This window comes from Pithys albifrons, chromosome 7, assembly GCF_047495875.1.
Source record: "Pithys albifrons albifrons isolate INPA30051 chromosome 7, PitAlb_v1, whole genome shotgun sequence".
Taxonomy (NCBI): Eukaryota; Metazoa; Chordata; class Aves; order Passeriformes; family Thamnophilidae; genus Pithys; species Pithys albifrons.
The window spans coordinates 741812-760458 of NC_092464.1; the positions used below are offsets into that span (position 1 = coordinate 741812).

At 61.3% G+C, this 18647-nt stretch overlaps 1 protein-coding gene, 1 long non-coding RNA gene and 1 other non-coding gene across 4 annotated transcripts; 2 read left to right on the forward strand and 1 right to left on the reverse strand.

The window, feature by feature from the left end:
• Positions 1–219: 219 nt before the first annotated feature.
• On the reverse strand, positions 220–15950 carry CCM2 (CCM2 scaffold protein). Of its 2 annotated transcripts, none has more exons than XM_071560374.1 (10): positions 15661–15950; positions 9531–9704; positions 8674–8757; positions 7866–8049; positions 5749–5885; positions 4366–4501; positions 3916–3973; positions 2940–3078; positions 2012–2150; positions 220–1192 (listed from the first exon to the last, which is right to left on the reverse strand). In XM_071560374.1, the coding sequence occupies exons 1-10, from the start codon at positions 15688–15690 to the stop codon at positions 918–920; spliced, it is 1356 nt and encodes a 451-aa protein (XP_071416475.1). In that variant the 5' UTR covers positions 15691–15950; the 3' UTR covers positions 220–917. The 2 variants fall into 2 exon arrangements, with proteins under 2 accessions (XP_071416475.1, XP_071416476.1); XM_071560375.1 differs by lacking the exon at positions 15661–15950 and adding an exon at positions 11713–11872.
• Positions 15951–16131: 181 nt separating this feature from the next.
• On the forward strand, positions 16132–18093 carry LOC139674203 (uncharacterized). Its single transcript, XR_011698280.1, has 3 exons — positions 16132–16207; positions 17168–17403; positions 17838–18093. It is a non-coding gene; the product is annotated as an uncharacterized lncRNA (long non-coding RNA).
• Positions 16933–17061, forward strand: LOC139674801 (small nucleolar RNA SNORA9). The gene has a single exon (XR_011698360.1). It is a non-coding gene; the product is annotated as a small nucleolar RNA SNORA9 (small nucleolar RNA).
• Positions 18094–18647: the final 554 nt, after the last annotated feature.

Sequence of the window (18647 nt, forward strand, 5' to 3'; positions counted from 1 at the left end):
CCGGGAGGGGCTGGGGGGTAACTGGGGACCCCCCTTGGGGTGGGGCAGATAGATGGGGTGTCCTGGGTCAGCCCTGGGGTGCCCCAGCAGCCCCCCCTATGCTCCTTCCCCCACCAGGAGCCCCAGAATGGTCAGGGGGGATTGTGTGAAATCCCAGCCTGGGGGAGCCAGAATGTTCTGGAATGTTCGACACCAGGGACGAGGGTGGAATGATTCACATTGTGGCAAAACTTCATTGGGGGTGGGGGACAGTTATGGGGGACCTGCTGTGCAAACTGTAAACTTGGGGCAAGCACATCCTGAGGCTCAGGAGATCCCTGCCCTCAGGAGGGCTGTCCCTGTGGGAGGAGATCCCGATGCTCAGGAGAGATCTGCCCCCCAAAATCCAAACCCAGCTCTGTCCCCCAAATCCACACTGGAGATGCTCCTGCCCCCAGTGCTGTTACCAAGGACAGGGCAGGGTGGTTCCATCCTGCTGGAGCCCCAAATCCTGCTGGAGAAGGCTCCGTGGTCCAGGGCAGCTCTGTGTCCCCAACAAGGGCAGGCTGGTGTTCCTGGGTCGCTCCAGGGTCTCCCAGGGGCAGGTCCATGTTCCCCCCGGGGGCAGCTCCATATCCTGGTGTCCCCCCAAAGGCACCTCTGTGTTCCCTTCAGGAGCAGCTCTGTATCCTGGTATCCCTCCAATGACAAGTCTGGGATCCCCCCAGGGGCAGGTCCATGTTCCATGTCCCCCAAAGGCACCTCTGTGTTCCCCCTGGGAGCAGCTCCGTATCCTGGTGTCCCTCCAAGGGCGGCTCCCCTGGGAGCAGCTCCGTATCCTGGTGCTCCCCCCGGGGGCAGCTCCATGTCCCTCCAAGGGCGGCTCCCCGGGCAGCAGCTCCGTATCCCGGCCCCCCCAGGGTGCAGCCCCCGTTCCCTCAGGACGAGTCCCTGTCCAGGCTGCAGCCCAGCGCCTCGATGTCGCTGCTGATGTGGGAGATCATCCTGTCCCACTCGTCCTCCTCGGAGGGCACGGACTGCTCGTCGGAGCTGCCGGCGGCGCCGGTGCCGTTGGAGGCGGAGGCGGCGCCGAGGGAGCGGCGGTAGCGCCCGAAGCTGTCCGTGATGATGCCCCGGCCGTCCTTCACCCCGATGGTCTCCAGGAAGTTCTCGAAGTGCTGGCTGTCCTTCTCCGGGATGAAGGGGCGCAGGCCTGGAGTGGGGACAGAGCACGGACGGGGCTGGATGCGGCACATGGAGATGCATCCCTGGGCAGGTATCTGTGGGATTCCTACCTGGATGGTGTTCCCGAGGCTCCTGAGCCTTCCCAAAAACCCCTGGAGCCTCTCTGGGGGGGCACGGAGACCTCCAGGGCCTCCCACTCACACCTGGGGCCTGTGGCCACTGCCTACTGAGGGCAAAATCCAGCTCAAGGGGGATTTTCCAAGCTCCACAGGATCTAATTCCTCACCCGACATCTTGCTCAGCTTTGCTAACCTTATCCCAATAATTGTCCCATCAGGGCCATCTGTCCTGTCCCCTCAATGTCCCCAAGGGCCAGTGGGGCCCAGGTGAGACACACTGCTTGGATAACCTGGGGGAATTTTAAATTCCTGGCCTGTTTTCCTTGGATGTTAAAGGCCAGGTGAGAGGCCCCAGATATTTAAGCCCAGGTTGTTTAAATGTCCCTGGTCTGGAGGAAATTCCCTGGACAGGAAGAGGTCCCCAGGTTTGGGAGAGGTTCCTAGGTCCGGATTAAGCTCCCTGGTTCTGAATGAGGTTTCTTGGTTCTGGAGAAGATTCCCTGGTTTGGGAGGAGGTTTCCAGGTACTCCACAGGAAGCAGCTCCAGGGGGGAAGCTCCAACTGGGACAATGTGGGATAGATGGACCAGGGGAGATGGACTGGGACATTCCCATTGTGTGGTGAGGCCCCAAGGCCTCCCTGTGCCCCCACCCCTTCATCCCACGATCCCATCCCTCACTGTTCCCACCCCTGGGGCTCTCCCGCTCTGTGCAGGTCCCAGCACTCACCCAGGAGCAGGAATTTCCTGCTGTCCCCGTAGAGCTGCTTGAGGTTGATGCAGAACTCGTGGATGGAGGCGCCGTTCCGGTACTCGTGGAGCAGCATCGCAAACTGCTGGATCTCCTGGGAGGACAGCTTGGTCCGGAGCTGGGGCACAGCACCCGTGGCACCAGGTCAGGGGCAAGGGTGGGGGAATGGCACTGGCTGCAGCCAGGAACCCGCTCATCCCAGTGGGAAAGCAGGGACAGGCTGTGGGTGTCACTGGGGCTGGGACTTATGGATATGGATGGCTCTGGACAGGGGGAAGGGGACAAAGGTGGGGATGCTCCTGTGTGAGATGGAGCAAGTCCAGGGGAGGCCTCAGAGATGCCCCAGGGCTGGAGCCCCTCTGGGCTGGAGCCAGGCTGGGAGAGCTGGGGGGGTCACCTGGAGAAGAGAAGGCTCCAGGGACACCTGAGAGCCCCTGGCAGGGCCTGAAGGGGCTCCAGGAGAGCTGGAGAGGGACTGGGGACAAGGGAGGGAGGGACAGGACACAGGGAATGGCTTCCCACTGCCAGAGGGCAGGGACAGGTGGGATATTGGGAAGGGATTCCTGGCTGGGAGGGTGGGGAAGGACTGGGATGGATTTCCCAGAGAAGCTGTGGCTGCCCCATCCCTGGAATTGTAGTACAAGACTGGATATGGTTTGGAGCAACCTGGGATAGTGAAAGGTCCCTGCCCATGGTAGGGGGTTGGAACTGGGTGATCCTGAAGTTCCCTTTCCACCCAAACCATCCATGACTCCATGACATGAGCCGACAGCCAGGCCCTCCAGGCCCAGCCTGGCTGGGAAGGAGGAGGATGAGCTGCTCCCACCATCCACATCCCTCACACGGAGGCCACAATCCAAACACCCAGGACTGTCCCAGCCCCCCGAGGGTCAATGCCAGGCCCCACCGTCATCATGTAGTCCTGGAGCAGCTCTGTGGCCGTGGTGCTGAGCTCGCTCTCGCTGGCCGTGGTCACGTGCGGGGACGGGCGCGCCGAGAGCGACGACGGGGACGTGTCTCCTGCCTCCAGGGTGTCTGGGAAGGAACTGACACGGACACGGGCATGGAGGGGCTGGGGGACACGTGGAGGGGGGAATTTTGGGGTGGGGTGGGCTGTGCAGGGCCAGGAGGGGGACTCTGATCCTTGGGGGCCCTCCCAGCCCAGGATATTCCATGACTCCGTGAGCCCCCAGGGCTCTCATGGAACCAAACATTGGTTTGGTGACCCAGTGACAACAGAGCCCCACATGGGAATTGTCCCTCCAGCTGCTTCCTCACTGGGAACAGCACAAGGACAAATCCCCCAAACTCCTCATTTCGGGGCGAAATGTGCAAATTTCCAGCAATGTTCATAATTCCTTCACGTTAAACATTTCTAGATCATTACTCAAAGCTGGATACTCCAAGAACATCCCTCCATGATGGACATTCCAAGAACAGCCCTTAATGTTGGCTCTTCTAAGAGCATCCCTCCATGGTGGACACTCCAAGAAAATCCTTCACTATTAGATATTCCAAGAATATCCCTCCATGTTGGACATTCCAAGAGTATCCCTTCATGTTAACCGAGGGATTGTGTGTTGGGATTTCATCCCCCAAACTCTGTTGATGTTTCCAGCTCTCCAGGAGGGAAAAGTTTCCAAAACAGAGGAGTTTTTTGGGAAAACCCTTCTGCCAGCTCCAGCAGGGCTGGTGACCCATCCTGTGCTGACACAGGGACTGCTCGCTGTGGACGTGACTTTCCCTGGAATGCTGAGGGCAGGACAATCCAGGGCTGGACAGGACCTGTGCCAACACCCCCGGGGGGCCGGGCTGAGCTTCCCCCGTGCCCAGGGCAGCAGATCCGGGGCTAATCCCGGCTCCAGGGGCCACGGCTCACTCACAAAGTGCTGGCGTCTGCCTCGAAGGGCTCCTTCACATCCACTTTGGTGGAAGAGTCATCTGCAAGGACAAAAATTTGGGATATGAAGCGTGAGAGGCACCAACACGGTGATATCCCAGCCCAGGAGCAACACAAAGGGATTCCTGACTCTGCTGGAAGGGGAGAGGCTGGGAATGGGTGACAGGATGAGAGGCTGTGCCAGGGGAGGTTTAGGTTGGAGGCTGGGAAAATTCCTCATGGAAAGGCTGCCAAGGGCAAGGGTGGAGTCCCCATCCCTGGAGGGATTTTACATCCCTGTGGATGTGGCATCTGGGGACGTGGGTTAGGGGTGTGGGACAGGTGGGCTTGGGGGTCTCTGAGGCTTTTCCAACCCCAACCATTCCCTGACTGTGGCCTGGCAGAGGTGCTGGGTGTGGGGTTATGGGGACACCCCTGGCCAGGCCGGACCCACCGCTGTGCAGGGACAGGTGCCGTGTCGGCGTCGAGGCCCCGTCGAAGATGGCGCGGTCCAGGAAGTCGATGGTGGACTCGGTGTAAACAATCTGGAAGACTTGGCTGAGCAGGGAGCAGAGCTCCTCAGCACCCACCTGGGAACGAGCAGGGAGCCTTGGAAAACCCCACTGTGGCCTTTCCCTTCGACCTGAGGCCCACCCCCTCCCACTCTGCCAGAGGAACATCCCAACCCTTTCCCACCCAGCAACGGCAGCTTGGATGCTCCAGCATCTACTCAAGAGCCCCCACATTCCCTGTGGCCAAGGCTCCTCCATGCAGCTCCCTGGGATTTGGCTCATCACCTGCATCCCAGAGAGCTGGAAGTGGTCCAGGGAGTGTCACAACTGGGAATGTGGGGAGTGAAACTCCACCCTGAGTGAAGATTGGAGAGACCGAGACTGGAATCTCTGAATCCAAACACTGGATGAAACAAACTCCCAGGTCAGTGCTGGGAAAACACCCTGATCAGCACAATTCCATTGTGGGATTGTTGCCCTTGTGGAATTTCTGCTGCTGGAGGAGGCTCTGGGGAGCAGGAACCAGGGGGAACCATCCTTGGAGACCCTGCTGTGTCCCAGGGTTCAGACAGGGATCACCCTGTGCTCCAGCCATGCCCAATCCACACCTGGCATCCCTAAATCCAGGCCTGTGTGTCCCACAAGGTGTGGGAGCAGGGAAGGATCTGGACACAACACAGGCCATGGCCACTGTGGAGTGTGTTGGCTCTACCACCACCCTTATCCAAGAGCCAGAAACCTCCCAGTGATCCCAGTCCTGGCCCTGCAGCAAACCCCCAGTGTCCCAGGGTTTCCCAGTGATCCCAGTCCTGGCCCTGCCGCAAACCCCCAGTGATCCCAGTCCTGGCCCTGCAGCAAACCCCCAGTGATCCCAGTCCTGGCCCTGCAGCAAACCCCCAGTGATCCCAGTCCTGGCCCTGCAGCAAACCCCCAGTGATCCCAGTCCTGGCCCTGCAGCAAACCCCCAGTGATCCCAGTCCTGGCCCTGCAGCAAACCCCCAGTGATCCCAGTCCTGGCCCTGCAGCAAACCCCCAGTGATCCCAGTCCTGGCCCTGCAGCAAACCCCCAGTGTCCCAGGGTTTCCCTGGAGAGGGGGGGGGGGGGAACTGCCCCAGGGTTTCCCTGGAGAGGGGGGTGGGGGGGGGGCTGCCCCAGGGTTTCCCTGGAGAGGGGGGTGGGGGTGGGGGGGCTGTCCCAGGGTTTCCCTGGAGAGGGGGGGGGCTGTCCCAGGGTTTCCCTGGAGAGGGGGGGGGCTGTCCCAGGGTTTCCCTGGAGAGGTGGGGGCTGCCCCAGGGTTTCCCTGGAGCAGGAGGGGGGGCCATACCTTGCTCTCTGTGGCCAGGACCACCAGGCAGCAGCACTCGAGGGGCCCCCCGGCGCTCTCCGACAGCGACCCCGACGTCAGCGCCTTGGAGCCCTCGGCACTCAGGCTCTGGCTCGGAGAGATCCCGGGATCCTGAGCTGGGGGGAGAGGAGGAGTGAGGGACAGGGGGGGCACAGGAAGGAATCTTGGGGAGGGCAGAGCAGAGTGGGATGAAAAGCCTCAAATTTGGAGTTCTTGGCAGCTGTAAATTGGCTGTTTCCACAGCTCAGAATTTCATCAGCCCAATTCCAGCCCCCAAGGCACTCCCTGCTTTGTGCCTCAGCCTGTCCTCGGGGTTTGTAATGGGATAAATACCCGGCTCAGTCCTCTCCATGCCCTGTCCCCAAACCACAGGGACAGGCACCACAGGTGTCACGGAATCCCTACGGAATGGCTTGGGTTGGAAAGACCTTGAGAGTGATGCTGTAGGGCCTTTTTTACTTTTCACATTTTAGAGCTTTTAGGAGTACTGTAACTGTAGCAAAGTGTAGATTTAAGTACAGTAACATTTTTGGCAGCTTGAGTTCAATGTAACCTCTATCCCATATCCATGCCTTAAATGCTTTTAGCCATTTAGTCTTGTTTTCAAGGTAGAAGGCTGAGGAATATCAGGCTGCCCCAGGAGACATAAACAGTGGCAGAGGGACCCACACGTCTGAACACTGGAAAAGCTCCAGGAGTCCCATGTGTGGTGAGGAAGACAAAGATGAGGAATGAGGGGTCCCAAAATCTCCCCCAGACTCAAATCAGAGGGGTTGGGTGGGAGAGGGCTGGACTGAGAGATGTGTAAAGTGGGGATTGGATGGAAAGTATTAGAAAAACCATGGAAATGAGAGTTTGGGCACACACATCAGTGTATTCCTGGATGAGCCCAGGTGCTCCTTAAAGCCACTGCTCTCTTTTCTCCTACTAAAACTGGCTTGGAGTCTTTTTTCACAGAGTGGCTGGAGAGCAGCCAGGCAGAGGGACCTGGGGGGACTGAGGGACAGGAAGCTCAACAGGAGCCACCAGTGTGCCCAGGTGGCCAAGAAGGCCAAGGGGATCCTGGCCTGGATCCAAACTAGCGTGGCCAGCAGGCCCAGGGCAGTGACCCTTCCCCTGGACTCTGCCTTGGGGAGGCCACACCTTGAGTGTTGTGTTCAGTTCTGGGCCCCTCAGTTGAGGGAAGAGATTGAGGGGCTGGAGTGGGGCCAGAGACAGAGAATCCACCTCCAGGGACAGAGAATCCACCTCCAGAGAGAGAGAATCCACCATGACTTGATCCAACCCCACTGTGATCACCAGCCCATGGCACAGAGTGCCCCGGGCTGGTGATCACAGTGGGGTTGGATCAAGAGTTGATGATCTCAGAGGTCTCTTCCAACCCAACTGAGAAGAGCAACGAGGCTGGAGAAGGGACTGGAGCACAAGTGCTGTGGGGAGAGGCTGAGGGAGCTGGGGGTGTTCAGCCTGGAGAAGAGGAGGCTCAGAGGTGACCTCAGCACTGTCTGGAACTGCCTGAAGGGAAGTTCTGGCCACGTGGGGGTTGGTCTCTTCTCCCAGGCACTCAGCAATAGGACAAGGGGGCACGATGGGCTCAAGCTCTGCCAGGGGAAATTGAAGTTGGAGAGCAGGAAAAACCTCTTTGCAGAGAGAGTGCTCAGGGATTGGAATGGGCTGCCCAGAGAGGGGGTGGATTCCCCATCCCTGGAGGTTTTTCAGCTGAGCTTGGCCGTGGCACTGAGTGCCATGATCTGGTAAAGGGACTGGAGTTGGACCAAGGGTTGGACTTGATGATCTCAGAGGGCTTTTCCAACCCAATCCATTCTATGGATGTGGCACTGAGTGAGAATCCACCACGTCTTGATCCAACCCCACTGTGATCACCAGCCCAGGGCACGGAGTGGGCACAGAGTGCCCTGGGCTGGTGATCACAGTGGGGTTGGATCAAGGGTTGGACTTGATGATCTCGGAGGTCTTTTCCAACCCATTCCTTTCTATGATTCCATGATTCTATGTGTAAAGTAGGGATTGGGCAGGGACCCCTTGCATGGCCAGTGCCAGCCAGTGCCATTCCCAGCTCCGTGGGCACAACCCACCTGTCTTGAGCACGACAAGGTGGGCGGAGTCGTCGCGGATGTAGGAGACGGCGGCGATGTCGTGGATGGGCACCCTCAGGATCAGGTCCTCCCCATCCCTCCACACCAGCTTGATGTTGTAGGCAGAGAGGCTGATGACGGCGTCATGCTCCGGGGTCAGCTGTCCCGGGAGCTGGTGGGCTCTCTGGAGCACAGGGATTGATGTGGAGTTAATCAGGGAATGGTTTGGGTTGGGCAGACCTTGGTGTTCAAGGTGAGACTGGATGTGGCACTTAAACACCTCCAGGGATGGAGAATCCACCATGCCTTGATCCAACCCCACTGTGATCACCATGTCTTGATCCAACCCCACTGTGATCACCAGCCCAGGGCACGGAGTGCCCTGGGCTGGTGATCACAGTGGGGTTGGATCAAGTCGTGGTTGGATCAAGTCGGGGTGATCACAGTGGGGTTGGATCAAGGGTTGGACTTGATGATCTCAGAGGTCTCTTCCACCCCAACTGATTCTCTGATTCTCCATCCCCCTTTCCACTGTTCCAGGTTGCTCCAAGCCCCATCCAACCTGGCCTGGGACACTCCCAGGGATGAAGCAGCCACAGCTGCTCTGGGAAATCCATTCCAGTCCCTCACTGCCCTCCCAGGGATGTTTCACCTTTGGAAGCAGCTTTCCTTCCCACCTCTGACCCCTTCCCTCCCAGCCATGGATCACCAGGATGGAGGACACCAGCAGGATGAACCCCAGCACTGTGGAAGCTCCATAAGCCTGGATCTTTCCCTGCTGGGATTCCTGGAGCAGGTGATCCCTCACCTTGGCGTTGTCAATGAGGTGCAGGATCTCTGTGCGGCTGGAGGGGTTCAGGTATCCCGGGATGGAGGTGAGTTGTCCTAAATACTGGGAAAGAAAAGCCAAACTGTTACCACAGCATGGACACAGCCTTGGAATGAGTCCAGAGGCTCCAGGGAAATGCTCCAAAGAAAAACTGGAGGCAGGTGAGAGCTGGGAATGTTCACTTGGAGAAGGGAAGGCTCTGGGGAAACCTGAGAGGCCCTTCCAGTGCCTGAAGGGGCTCCAGGAGGGCTGGGGGCAAGGGAGGGAGGGACAGGACACAGGGAATGGTTTGGATGGGACATTGGGAAGGAATTGCTGACTGGGAATGCTGGGATTGTCCTGCATGGAGAAGAGAAGGTTCCAGGGACACCTGAGAGGCCCTTCCAGTGCCTGAAGGGGCTCCAGGAGAGCTGGAGACAAGGCCTGGATGGAGGGACAAGACACAGGGAATGATTTGGGTGGGACATTGGGAAGGAATTGCTGGCTGGGAATGCTGGGATTGTCCTGTATGGAGAAGAGAAGGCTCCAGGGACACCTGAGAGGCCCTTCCAGTGCCTGAAGGGGCTCCAGAAGAGCTGGAGAGGGACTGGAGACAAGGGAGGGAGGGACAGAACAATGGGAAGGGGAAGGTGGGATACTGGGAAGGAATTGCTGGCTGGGAATGCTGGGATTGTCCAGCCTGGAGAAGAGAAGGTTCTAGGGACACCTGAGAGGCTCTTCCAGTGCCTGAAGGGGCTCCAGGAGGGCTGGAGGGGGACTGGAGACAAGGGAGGGAGGGACAGGGCAATGGGAAGGGGAAGGTGGGATACTGGGAGGGAATTCCAGGGCTGTGGTACCTTGACTTCCTTCTCGATGTAGTCGTGCAGCAGCAGGTCGGGCTCCACACGGTCGGGCAGCGCCACCACCACCGTGTGCAGCGGCCGCCGCTCCGTCACCTTCTCCTGCGCCTTCTTGTCCCGGCCCTTCTCGCCCTTCAGGAACACCCGCTTGAACGGGGACACGATGCCAGGCTGGGGAGGAGGGGATGAGGCATGAGGGACAGGGCTGGCACTCAGCTGGGACCCAGCACACCCCAGTCCCACCTGCTGCTCCAACACGGAGCTACAAATCCACGGCTTTCCACTGGAAACACTTTCCTGGGACACGTTGCAAGTGTTGAATGTTCCCACTTGCAATGTATTTTTCCAGAGAGTGCTCAGGGATTGGAATGGGCTGCCCAGAGAGGGGGTGGATTCCCCATCCCTGGAGGGTTTTCAACTGAGCTTGGCCGTGGCACTGAGTGCCATGATCTGGTAAAGGGACTGGAGTTGGACCAAGGGTTGGACTTGATGATCTTGGAGGTCTCTTCCAACCCAACTGAGAAGAGCAACGAGGCTGGAGAAGGGACTGGAGCACAAGTGCTGTGGGGAGAGGCTGAGGGAGCTGGGGGTGTTCAGCCTGGAGAAGAGGAGGCTCAGAGGTGACCTCAGCACTGTCTGGAACTGCCTGAAGGGAAGTTCTGGCCAGGTGGGGGTTGGTCTCTTCTCCCAGGCACTCAGCAATAGGACAAGGGGGCACGATGGGCTCAAGCTCTGCCAGGGGAAATTGAAGTTGGAGATGAGAAAGAAATTCTTTGCAGAGAGAGTGCTCAGGGATTGGAATGGGCTGCCCAGAGAGGGGGTGGATTCCCCATCCCTGGAGGGTTTTCAGCTGAGCTTGGCCGTGGCACTGAGTGCCATGATCTGGTAAAGGGACTGGAGTTGGACCAAGGGTTGGACTGGATGATCTCAGAGGGCTTTTCCAATCCAATCCATTCTATGGATGTGGCACTGAGTGAGAATCCACCATGTCTTGATCCAACCCTACTGTGATCACCAGCCCAGGGCACTGAGTGCCCTGGGCTGGTGATCACAGTGGGGTTGGATCAAGTCCATGGTTGGATCAAGTTGGGATGATCACAGTGGGGTTGGATCAAGTTGGGATGATCACAGTGGGGTTGGATCAAGGGTTGGACTTGATGATCTCTGATGCAGATTCCTATGGTGGTTCCTGAAGTGCCAGGTTTGGAAAATCATTGGAGCCAACATGTTGGCTCCCAGGTGAGAGGGAGCACCTTTGGCATTGGCAAGGGAATTCCACGTGGATCCCAGTGAGCTCCAAGCTGGATGAAGGACTGGGAACATCCCAGTGGATGTTTGGGGCAGGCAGATCCAGGACTGGACATGGAGCCACCTGGCCCTGTGGCTCCAGTGTCCCATTCCTGGGTGGCCTCTGCTTCCCACCCCTCAGGACAGTCACATCCCAGTTTTCCTGATCCTCAGGTGCAAGAGAAGGGAGCATGGGATCTGCAGGGGCAGAAAAGGTGCTTCCAAGGGTGAATTAATTAGATATAAACCAAGGAAAAGCTCCTGGGAGAAGGGAATTACCAGCCCCAAGGACATGGGGGACAGCCCGGCCTGGAAAAAATCATCCCTTGGATCAGGGAGATAAAAATAAAGGGATTTTATAGGACAAAAGGGAAGGAAACAGCTCCACAGCCCTGCCCTGGCAGCAGCAGTGTGGATTTTTAGGAGCATCCAGGAGAAGGACTCCATGACCCTTGATCAGGATATTCCATGATTCTGGGATTCCAAACCCCTGCCAAGGGGCTGGGACTCCAGAGAGAAGGAAATCCTGGACTCAGCAGGTTCTGTTTGCCAAGAGCAGAGGTTTGGGGACCCTCCAGTGCCAGGGGTGTCCCATCCCAAATCTCTGCTGCCACTGCCTCTGATTCCCCAGGAATCTTTCAGGAATCCCCTGCCGGGATCGAGGCTGTGCCGTCACTTCCCCTTTCACTGCTGTGCTCCAGGTCCATCCCACTCCATAAACCCTCTTTTCCCACAGGGATGTGGCTCCCTCCAAGGGGTGGGATGATCCCAAGCCCCTCAGGCCCTCCTGGGGCAGGATTTGGGGATCCCCAATCCAAGCTGAGGCGCCTCCCGGGGTGACGCAGCCCCGAAACAGCTTCTGCTTCCCAGGACTCCCCATCCCTGCACCCACCTCGTCCTCCATGGAATTGCCTGGGAGCAGGACCCAGCCAGGCCAGTGGGAGCCAGGGGGGCTCTGGGGGGCTGCTCCCCTCGGGCTGGGGGAGCCGGAATTGGGGAGCTCCGGGCCAGGAAGTGCCTCGGCCACAGTTTCCTCCCTCACACGTGACAGGGCGAGCTGGGGGTGGGAACTGGGGCTGGGGCAGGAGCCCATTCCCACATCCCATCCTGCCTCCTGCACCCCCAATCCCCGGGAACACCCCAAATCCTTCATGCTTTGATGGTCCAGGATGGAAATATCCCCATCCACAGCAGACTGAGCCCCAGTTTCTCCGCAGAGTTCAGAGTTGTTTTGTCCTCAGTGCCGGTGGGAGCCCAGCGGGTGGAGCTGATGATCCCAGAGGCTTTTCCAGCCTTGCTGATCCCGGGATCCACCGAGCCCAGGGGCTGGAAAGATCTTCCTGCCCAGAGCAGCTGTGGCTGCCCCAGCCCTGGGAGTGTCCCAGGCCAGGCTGGAGCACCCTGGGACAGTGGGAGGTGTCCCTGCCCATGGCAGGGGTGGGAATGGAGCGGATTTGGGGTCCCTCCATCCCAAACCCTTCTGTGATTCCACGAGTGCACTTTGAGGTTCAGGTTTCACATTTGCAAAGCAAGGCTGGGAATGAGGTCAGAGCTCCCTCAAGAGGGAGGCTGGTTGGAGAAGCAGCACCCCAGGAGCTGATGGCTGGTTTGGGAAGGGCAGGGCCATCCCAGGAATGGGAGCCTGGAGTGATTCCCACAGGAGCTGCTGGAGAGCCCAGAAGAGGCCCCGGAGATGCCCCAAGGCTGGAGCCCCTCTGGGCTGGAGCCAGGCTGGGAGAGCTGGGGGGGTCACCTGGAGAAGAGAAGGCTCCAGGGACACCTGAGAGCCCCTGGCAGGGCCTGAAGGGGCTCCAGGAGAGCTGGAGAGGGACTGGGGACAAGGGAGGGAGGGACAGGACACAGGGAATGGCTTCCCACTGCCAGAGGGCAGGGACAGGTGGGATATTGGGAAGGAATTGCTGGCTGGGAGGGTGGGCAGGGACTGGGATGGATTTCCCAGAGCAGCTGTGGCTGCCCCATCTCTGGGAGTGTCCAAGGCCAGGCTGGAGCACCCTGGGCTGGTGGAAGTTCATCCACGGCCCCCGTTCCTGCTCTCCCGGCGGCCCCGTTCCTGCTCTCCCAGCGGCCCCGTTCCTGCTCTCCCAGCGGCCCCGTTCCTGCTCTCCCAGCGGCCCCGTTCCTGCTCTCCCAGCGGCCCCGTTCCTGCTCTCCCAGCGGCCCCCGTTCCTGCTCTCCCAGCGGCCCCGTTCCTGCTCTCCCAGCGGCCCCGTTCCTGCTCTCCCAGCGGCCCCGTTCCTGCTCTCCCAGCGGCCCCGTTCCTGCTCTCCCAGCGGCCCCGTTCCTGCTCTCCCAGCGGCCCCGTTCCTGCTCTCCCAGCGGCCCCGTTCCTGCTCTCCCAACGGCCCCCGTTCCTGCTCTCCCAACGGCCCCCGTTCCTGCTCTCCCACCCGCCCCGTTCCTGCTCTCCCACCCGCCCCGTTCCTGCTCTCCCACCGAACACAGGCCCCTCTGTGCCCCCCCAGCACCCACAGCACAGACACTCCAAAATCCACTTTATTTGCACTCCCCTCCCCACCCAACACCCCAAGGAGCAGAGGGGGCTCCAGCCCTGGGGCATCCCCAGAGCCTCCACTGGATTCCTCCAGCAGCTCCACATCCCTCTGGGCTCTCCAGCAGCTCCACATCCTTGTGCTGTTGTTCCCAGGGCTGGGGCAGCTCTGCAGGGATCAGCCCAGGGTTGGATATTCGGGATAATGAAGGAATCTCAAGGCTCAGCAGCAATTCCCCCCGAGCTGCCACTCCAGGCTCAGCCTCTCCAGGTGTTAGGAGGGAAATGCTCCAGCAGCTGCTGGGAGAGGCAGGTGGAGCCACCCTCAGCCATCCAGGGCATTCCCCAGCTGGAAAAGCCGGGAGTTTCAGGCTAACAGAGACCTCCTGCAGGCAGACTGAGCCAGCCTGGGATCCCCCGGAGCCAGGGGATGGATTGCAGAGTCAGAGCAGCAGGAAAGTCCTCCTGGCAGGCAAAGCATGCCCAGAAAATCCACCTGCAGCTCCTCCTCTTCCCAGGAACAGCCACGCTGGGAGCCCCTGGGGCTCCAGGGTGGCCCCCCCTGCTCCCAGCCCAGGGAGGCTCCCACAGCCCGCCCGGAATTCCCAATGGATCTGTCCTGCCCCACAAACTATGGGGAACGAGTGTTTGTCCCAAACCTGCTCAGGAAACAGCTCATTCCTGCTGGGATAACCCCCAGGGAGATCCTGGCAACACCAGCTCCTGGCAGGAATTCCAGGCCTCCAGTTTAAACCAGTTCAGGCTTTCCCAAGGCTGGACTTGACCCCAAAGCCAGGCTGGGATTTTCCTGCTCATCCCAAACCTGCCCTGCCCTCCCTTTGGATCAGGGAACTCAATTCCCCCATCTCGGCCCAGAACACTCCTGGAATTATCCACAGGGGGGAGAAGAAGAGTTTTCCCTGCAGCTGGAGCAGTGGCAGGACACAGGGATGGCACAGCAGCTCCAAGGAATTCACCACCAAACCCATGGAAAAGCTGCTCCAAGGAATTCACCACCAAACCCATGGAAAAGCTGCTCCAAGGAATTCACCACCAAACCCATGGAAAAGCTGCTCCAAGGAATTCACCACCAAACCCATGGAAAAGCTGCTCCAAGGAATTCACCATCAAACCCATGGAAAAGCTGCTCCAAGGAAGCCTCCAAGGCCAGGGATCAGCCCAGGAGATGGCCCAGCTGGGCCAGTCCCAGCTCCCAGCCCAGTCCTGCTCCAGGGGGATGCTCCTGATCCACTGGGATCACAATAGGAGCAGGGAAGGGGAGCAGACAGGGCTGGGATCACCAGGAGGGGCTGGAAAAGGTGGGATCAGGCCCAGGGAATCCTCCTCATCCATTGGGACCACCAGACAGCAGGGGGGGCTGGGCCTGCCAGCTCTGGAAAATGTGGGATCAGCCCTGGGAAGGGGCAGTGGGAAGGGGACAGGGGAAGGGAGAGCTGAACATGCCCAGGCACTGAGGGAAGGGCCCAGGCTGGTCCCAGGGAATGGGGGACACACCTGGGGGTCCCAGGGAATGGGGGACACACCTGGGGGTCCCAGGGAATGGGGGACACACCGGGGGCCACCCTGGGAGCCAAGGCCTTCCCAGGAGCAGAAACTGCCTCTCTCCAGTGGGACGACTCCTCCTTCCACCCCAGGAGTTGAATTCCAAGGTCTGGCTCCGTGGGAAGCCGGGACAGCAACTCCCCAGGGAGTCCACACATCTCCCCTCACTCTGGGAATGTTCTGCTCATCTCCAGGCAGTTCCAGCAGGACCTTGGGAACCCCCGGGATCTCTGGCCGTGCAGACCCCCCAAAATACCCCAAAGTAGCGGGATCAGAGCCAGCCCTGCCCCGGGAGCAGCCCCGGCTGAACCTCCGGGACACAGAAATGGGCTGAAATGAGGGAAATTAGGGCAAGGTGGGAGCAGCAGGAGCTGCTGAGCCCGAGACAGGAGGAATGGATGGAGGCGTGAAGGAATAGGTGCAGAAACGAATTAATGTCCAGAAATAATTAATTTAAATAAGTTAATAAACCCACAAATGAAGAGCTTCGTAAGTAACAACCCCATCAATTAACGATCTCAATAACCCCTCACTCGCACCGGGAGGAGGGTTTTGGGGGGGCTCCGGGACATCCTCCCCGCAGGGGGTCCGAGTGCCCCCCGGGACGGGGCTCGGTCACACCCGCCGAGGGGCTCGGGGTCCCCCGAGGGCTCCGGGCTGGGGGTCCCGGCGGTCCCACACCCGCACTCGGCAGCGACCGGCGGGGGGCCCAGCGAGCCCCGCGGTGTCCCCCCGCCCCCGGGACCCCCCGGGTCCCCCCGCTCTCACCTTCTTGCCCTTCTTGCCCTCCTCCTCCATGGCTCCGGCGGCGGCGGCGGCGGCCCGGGCCCCCCCCGGGGCATCCCGGCCTGACTGCGCGGCGGGGCCTCAGCGCGCGGCAGCGGCGGCGGCGGCCATGGCCCGCCCGGGTCCCGCTTCCCGCCCGGCCCGGCCCGGCCCGGCCCTGCTCCCGGTATCTCTCCCGGTGTCGCTCCCGGTGTCTCTCCCGGAGCCGCCTCAGCGCCCGCGGCTCGGCCCCGCCGCCATCTTGGGCGGCGCCTTCCCGTGACGTCACCGGCCCGCCGCGGGGGGCAGACGGACACAGTGCGCATGCGCCGAACCATTCGCGCAGCAAAACACGCCCACTTTCCACAAACCACGCCCACATAGCGATGTGTTCGTGTATGACCACGCCCACCACGAGAGGCCACGCCCCCTCCCCGCACAGGCCAATGACGTGCCCGCGCGTGCCGCCTTTCCTGTGGCCACGCCCACCCCGCGCGGCGCGGTGACGTCACGACGCTGTGTGCGGTCTCTTCGGTCATGGCGGCGACAGGTGGGGCAGCGGCGGGGGCGCGTCCGGGGCCATGGGCACCATGGGCTCCATCCATCGGCTCCATCCATCCCCATCGGGCCCATCCATCCCCATCGGCCCCATCCATCGGCCCCATCCATCCCCATCGGCCCCATCCATCCCCATCGGCTCCATCCATCCCCATCGGCTCCATCCATCCCCATCGGCCCCATCCATCCCCATCGGCCCCATCCATCCCCATCGGCTCCATCCATCCCCATCGGCCCCATCCATCCCTATCGGCTCCATCCATCGGCTCCATCCATCCCCATCGGCCCCATCCATCCCCATCGGCCCCATCCATCCCCATCGGCCCCATCCATCCCCATCGGCCCCATCCACCCCATCGGCTCCATCCATCCCCATCGGCCCCATCCATCCCCATCGGCCCCATCCATCCCCATCGGCTCCATCCATCCCCATCGGCCCCATCCATCCCTATCGGCTCCATCCATCGGCTCCATCCATCCCCATCGGCCCCATCCATCCCCATCGGCCCCATCCATCCCCATCGGCCCCATCCATCCCCATCGGCCCCATCCATCCCCATCGGCCCCATCCACCCCATCGGCCCCATCCTGCAGCCCCATCCGCGCCCGGGGCCGCCGACACACCGAGGGCTCCCCGCGGCGGGTCCCCCACACCGGTCCGTGCAGGGCGCGCTGGGGAGGCGGGCGGGGGATCCCGGGGGGATCGCGGGTGTCCCGGCGCAGCCTCCAGCGTGGCGGGGCCTGGCGTGGCCCCCGCCATTCCTGCAGCGCTGCCAGAGTATCCCGGGGCCGTTTGAGGCCTCTCCCGGCGCTTCCCGGGGGCGGTTATGGAACCCCCGGACACCCCTGGCGGGGGGGCCGAGCCGGGGAGGGGTACGGGGATCGCGGGGGGCCCGGAGAGCCCCGGAACCCCCGGGCAGGGCCCGTGACCTTCCCGCCCTCTCCATTCCAGGATCCCGCTCCGAGGATCCAGACCCATCCAGGAAGCCACCAGGAAGGGAAAAATCCTGGATTCAATGGACCTGCCACCATAATTTGCCTAATTATGGCTAATTAATGCTACCTAATTAATGCTGCGAAGGCCTCGGGCCCTGGTCTGGGGCTGGAATCCCGAGGGAATGCCGTGAGCTGGGACACAGCCCCGTCTCTCCATCCTGGTGGGATTCAGCGAAGCCACCACGTGCCCAGGTGAGTTGTCACTGCCCTGCCCCATCCCGGGAATTCCGTCATTCCCTGTAATTCCCTCTGCCAGCCCTCCCTGGCACCCCACAGAGTCTCTGGGGCTGGAATCCCATGGGAATGCTGGGAGGGTTTGGCTCCTGGGCCCCTCCCAGTGACCCTGTGGGCTGTCCCTGTGTCCCTGTCCCCTCCTGGAGCTTCCCAGGCCTCGGGAGTGCCCGGGAAGGGCCGTGCCGGGGCTGCCCCGGCCACTCCCCCTGCGGGCTCCCCATGGGGGGCCTGGCGTGGCCTCCCCGTTCCTGCAGCGCTGCCCAAGTATCCTGGGAATGCCTGAGGGGCCTCCCGAGGGGGTCATGGAATCCCAGGGGGGATCCAGGGGGGTTATGGGGGGCCCTGAGACCCCCAGGCAGGGCTGGTGATGGTCCTGCCCTTTCCCGTTCCAGGCTCCTGCTCCAGCGATCCAGAGGGACTTGGGAAGCCACCAGGAAGTGGGTGCAGTGCTGCTGCCACCGCAATTAACCCAGCTGAGGTTAATTAATGCTGCCACGGCCTCTGCCCCTGTCCCGGTGGGGTCTGCCCGGTGCCACCTGCCGAGGAGTGGGAGAAGGAGCTGGGGCAGTGGCAAATTCCACATGGGAGAACGTGGATTCAGCTGCACCAAACCCAGAGAATTAAATGTGATCCTGTTTATTCCATTGACATTCCGAGCCTTTTTTTCCTTCACTTGTAGGTAAAAATGGGATCAAGTGGGAGGAGGGGCCTGTGTGGGGATTCCCGGGGGAGCAGGGCCGACCTTGTGTCCCTGACAGTGTCCCGGGGTCACCTGTCCCTGTGTCACCTGTCCCTGATGTCCCGGAGCCCCCGTGCCCCGTCCCCGGTAACCGGAGCTGGAGCGTCCCTGGGTCCCGATGGCCCCATGGCGGGTCCCGGTGGCCCCATGGCAGGTCCCGGTGGCCCCATGGCGGGTCCCGGTGGCCCCATGGCGGGTCCCGATGGCCCCATGGCAGGTCCCGGTGGCCCCATGGCGGGTCCCGGTGGCCCCATGGCGGGTCCCGGTGGCCCCATGGCGGGTCCCGGTGTCCCCATGGCGGGTCCCGGTGTCCCCATGGCGGGTCCCGGTGGCCCCATGGCGGGTCCCGGTGGCCCCATGGCGGGTCCCGATGGCCCCATGGCAGGTCCCGATGGCCCCATGGCGGGTCCCGGTGGCCCCATGGCGGGTCCCGGTGGCCCCATGGCGGGTCCCGGTGGCCCCG

Coding starts and splice junctions, on each gene's coding strand:
- CCM2 (XM_071560374.1), bottom strand. CDS start 15,690: ATGGAGGAGGAGGGCAAGAAGGGCAAGAAG. Junction 8,050..8,673: donor ACCTCATTGACAACGCCAAG/GTGAGGGATCAC, acceptor CCTGTGCTCCAG/AGAGCCCACCAGCTCCCGGG. Junction 4,502..5,748: donor TCCTGGCCACAGAGAGCAAG/GTATGGCCCCCC, acceptor GCTCGTTCCCAG/GTGGGTGCTGAGGAGCTCTG.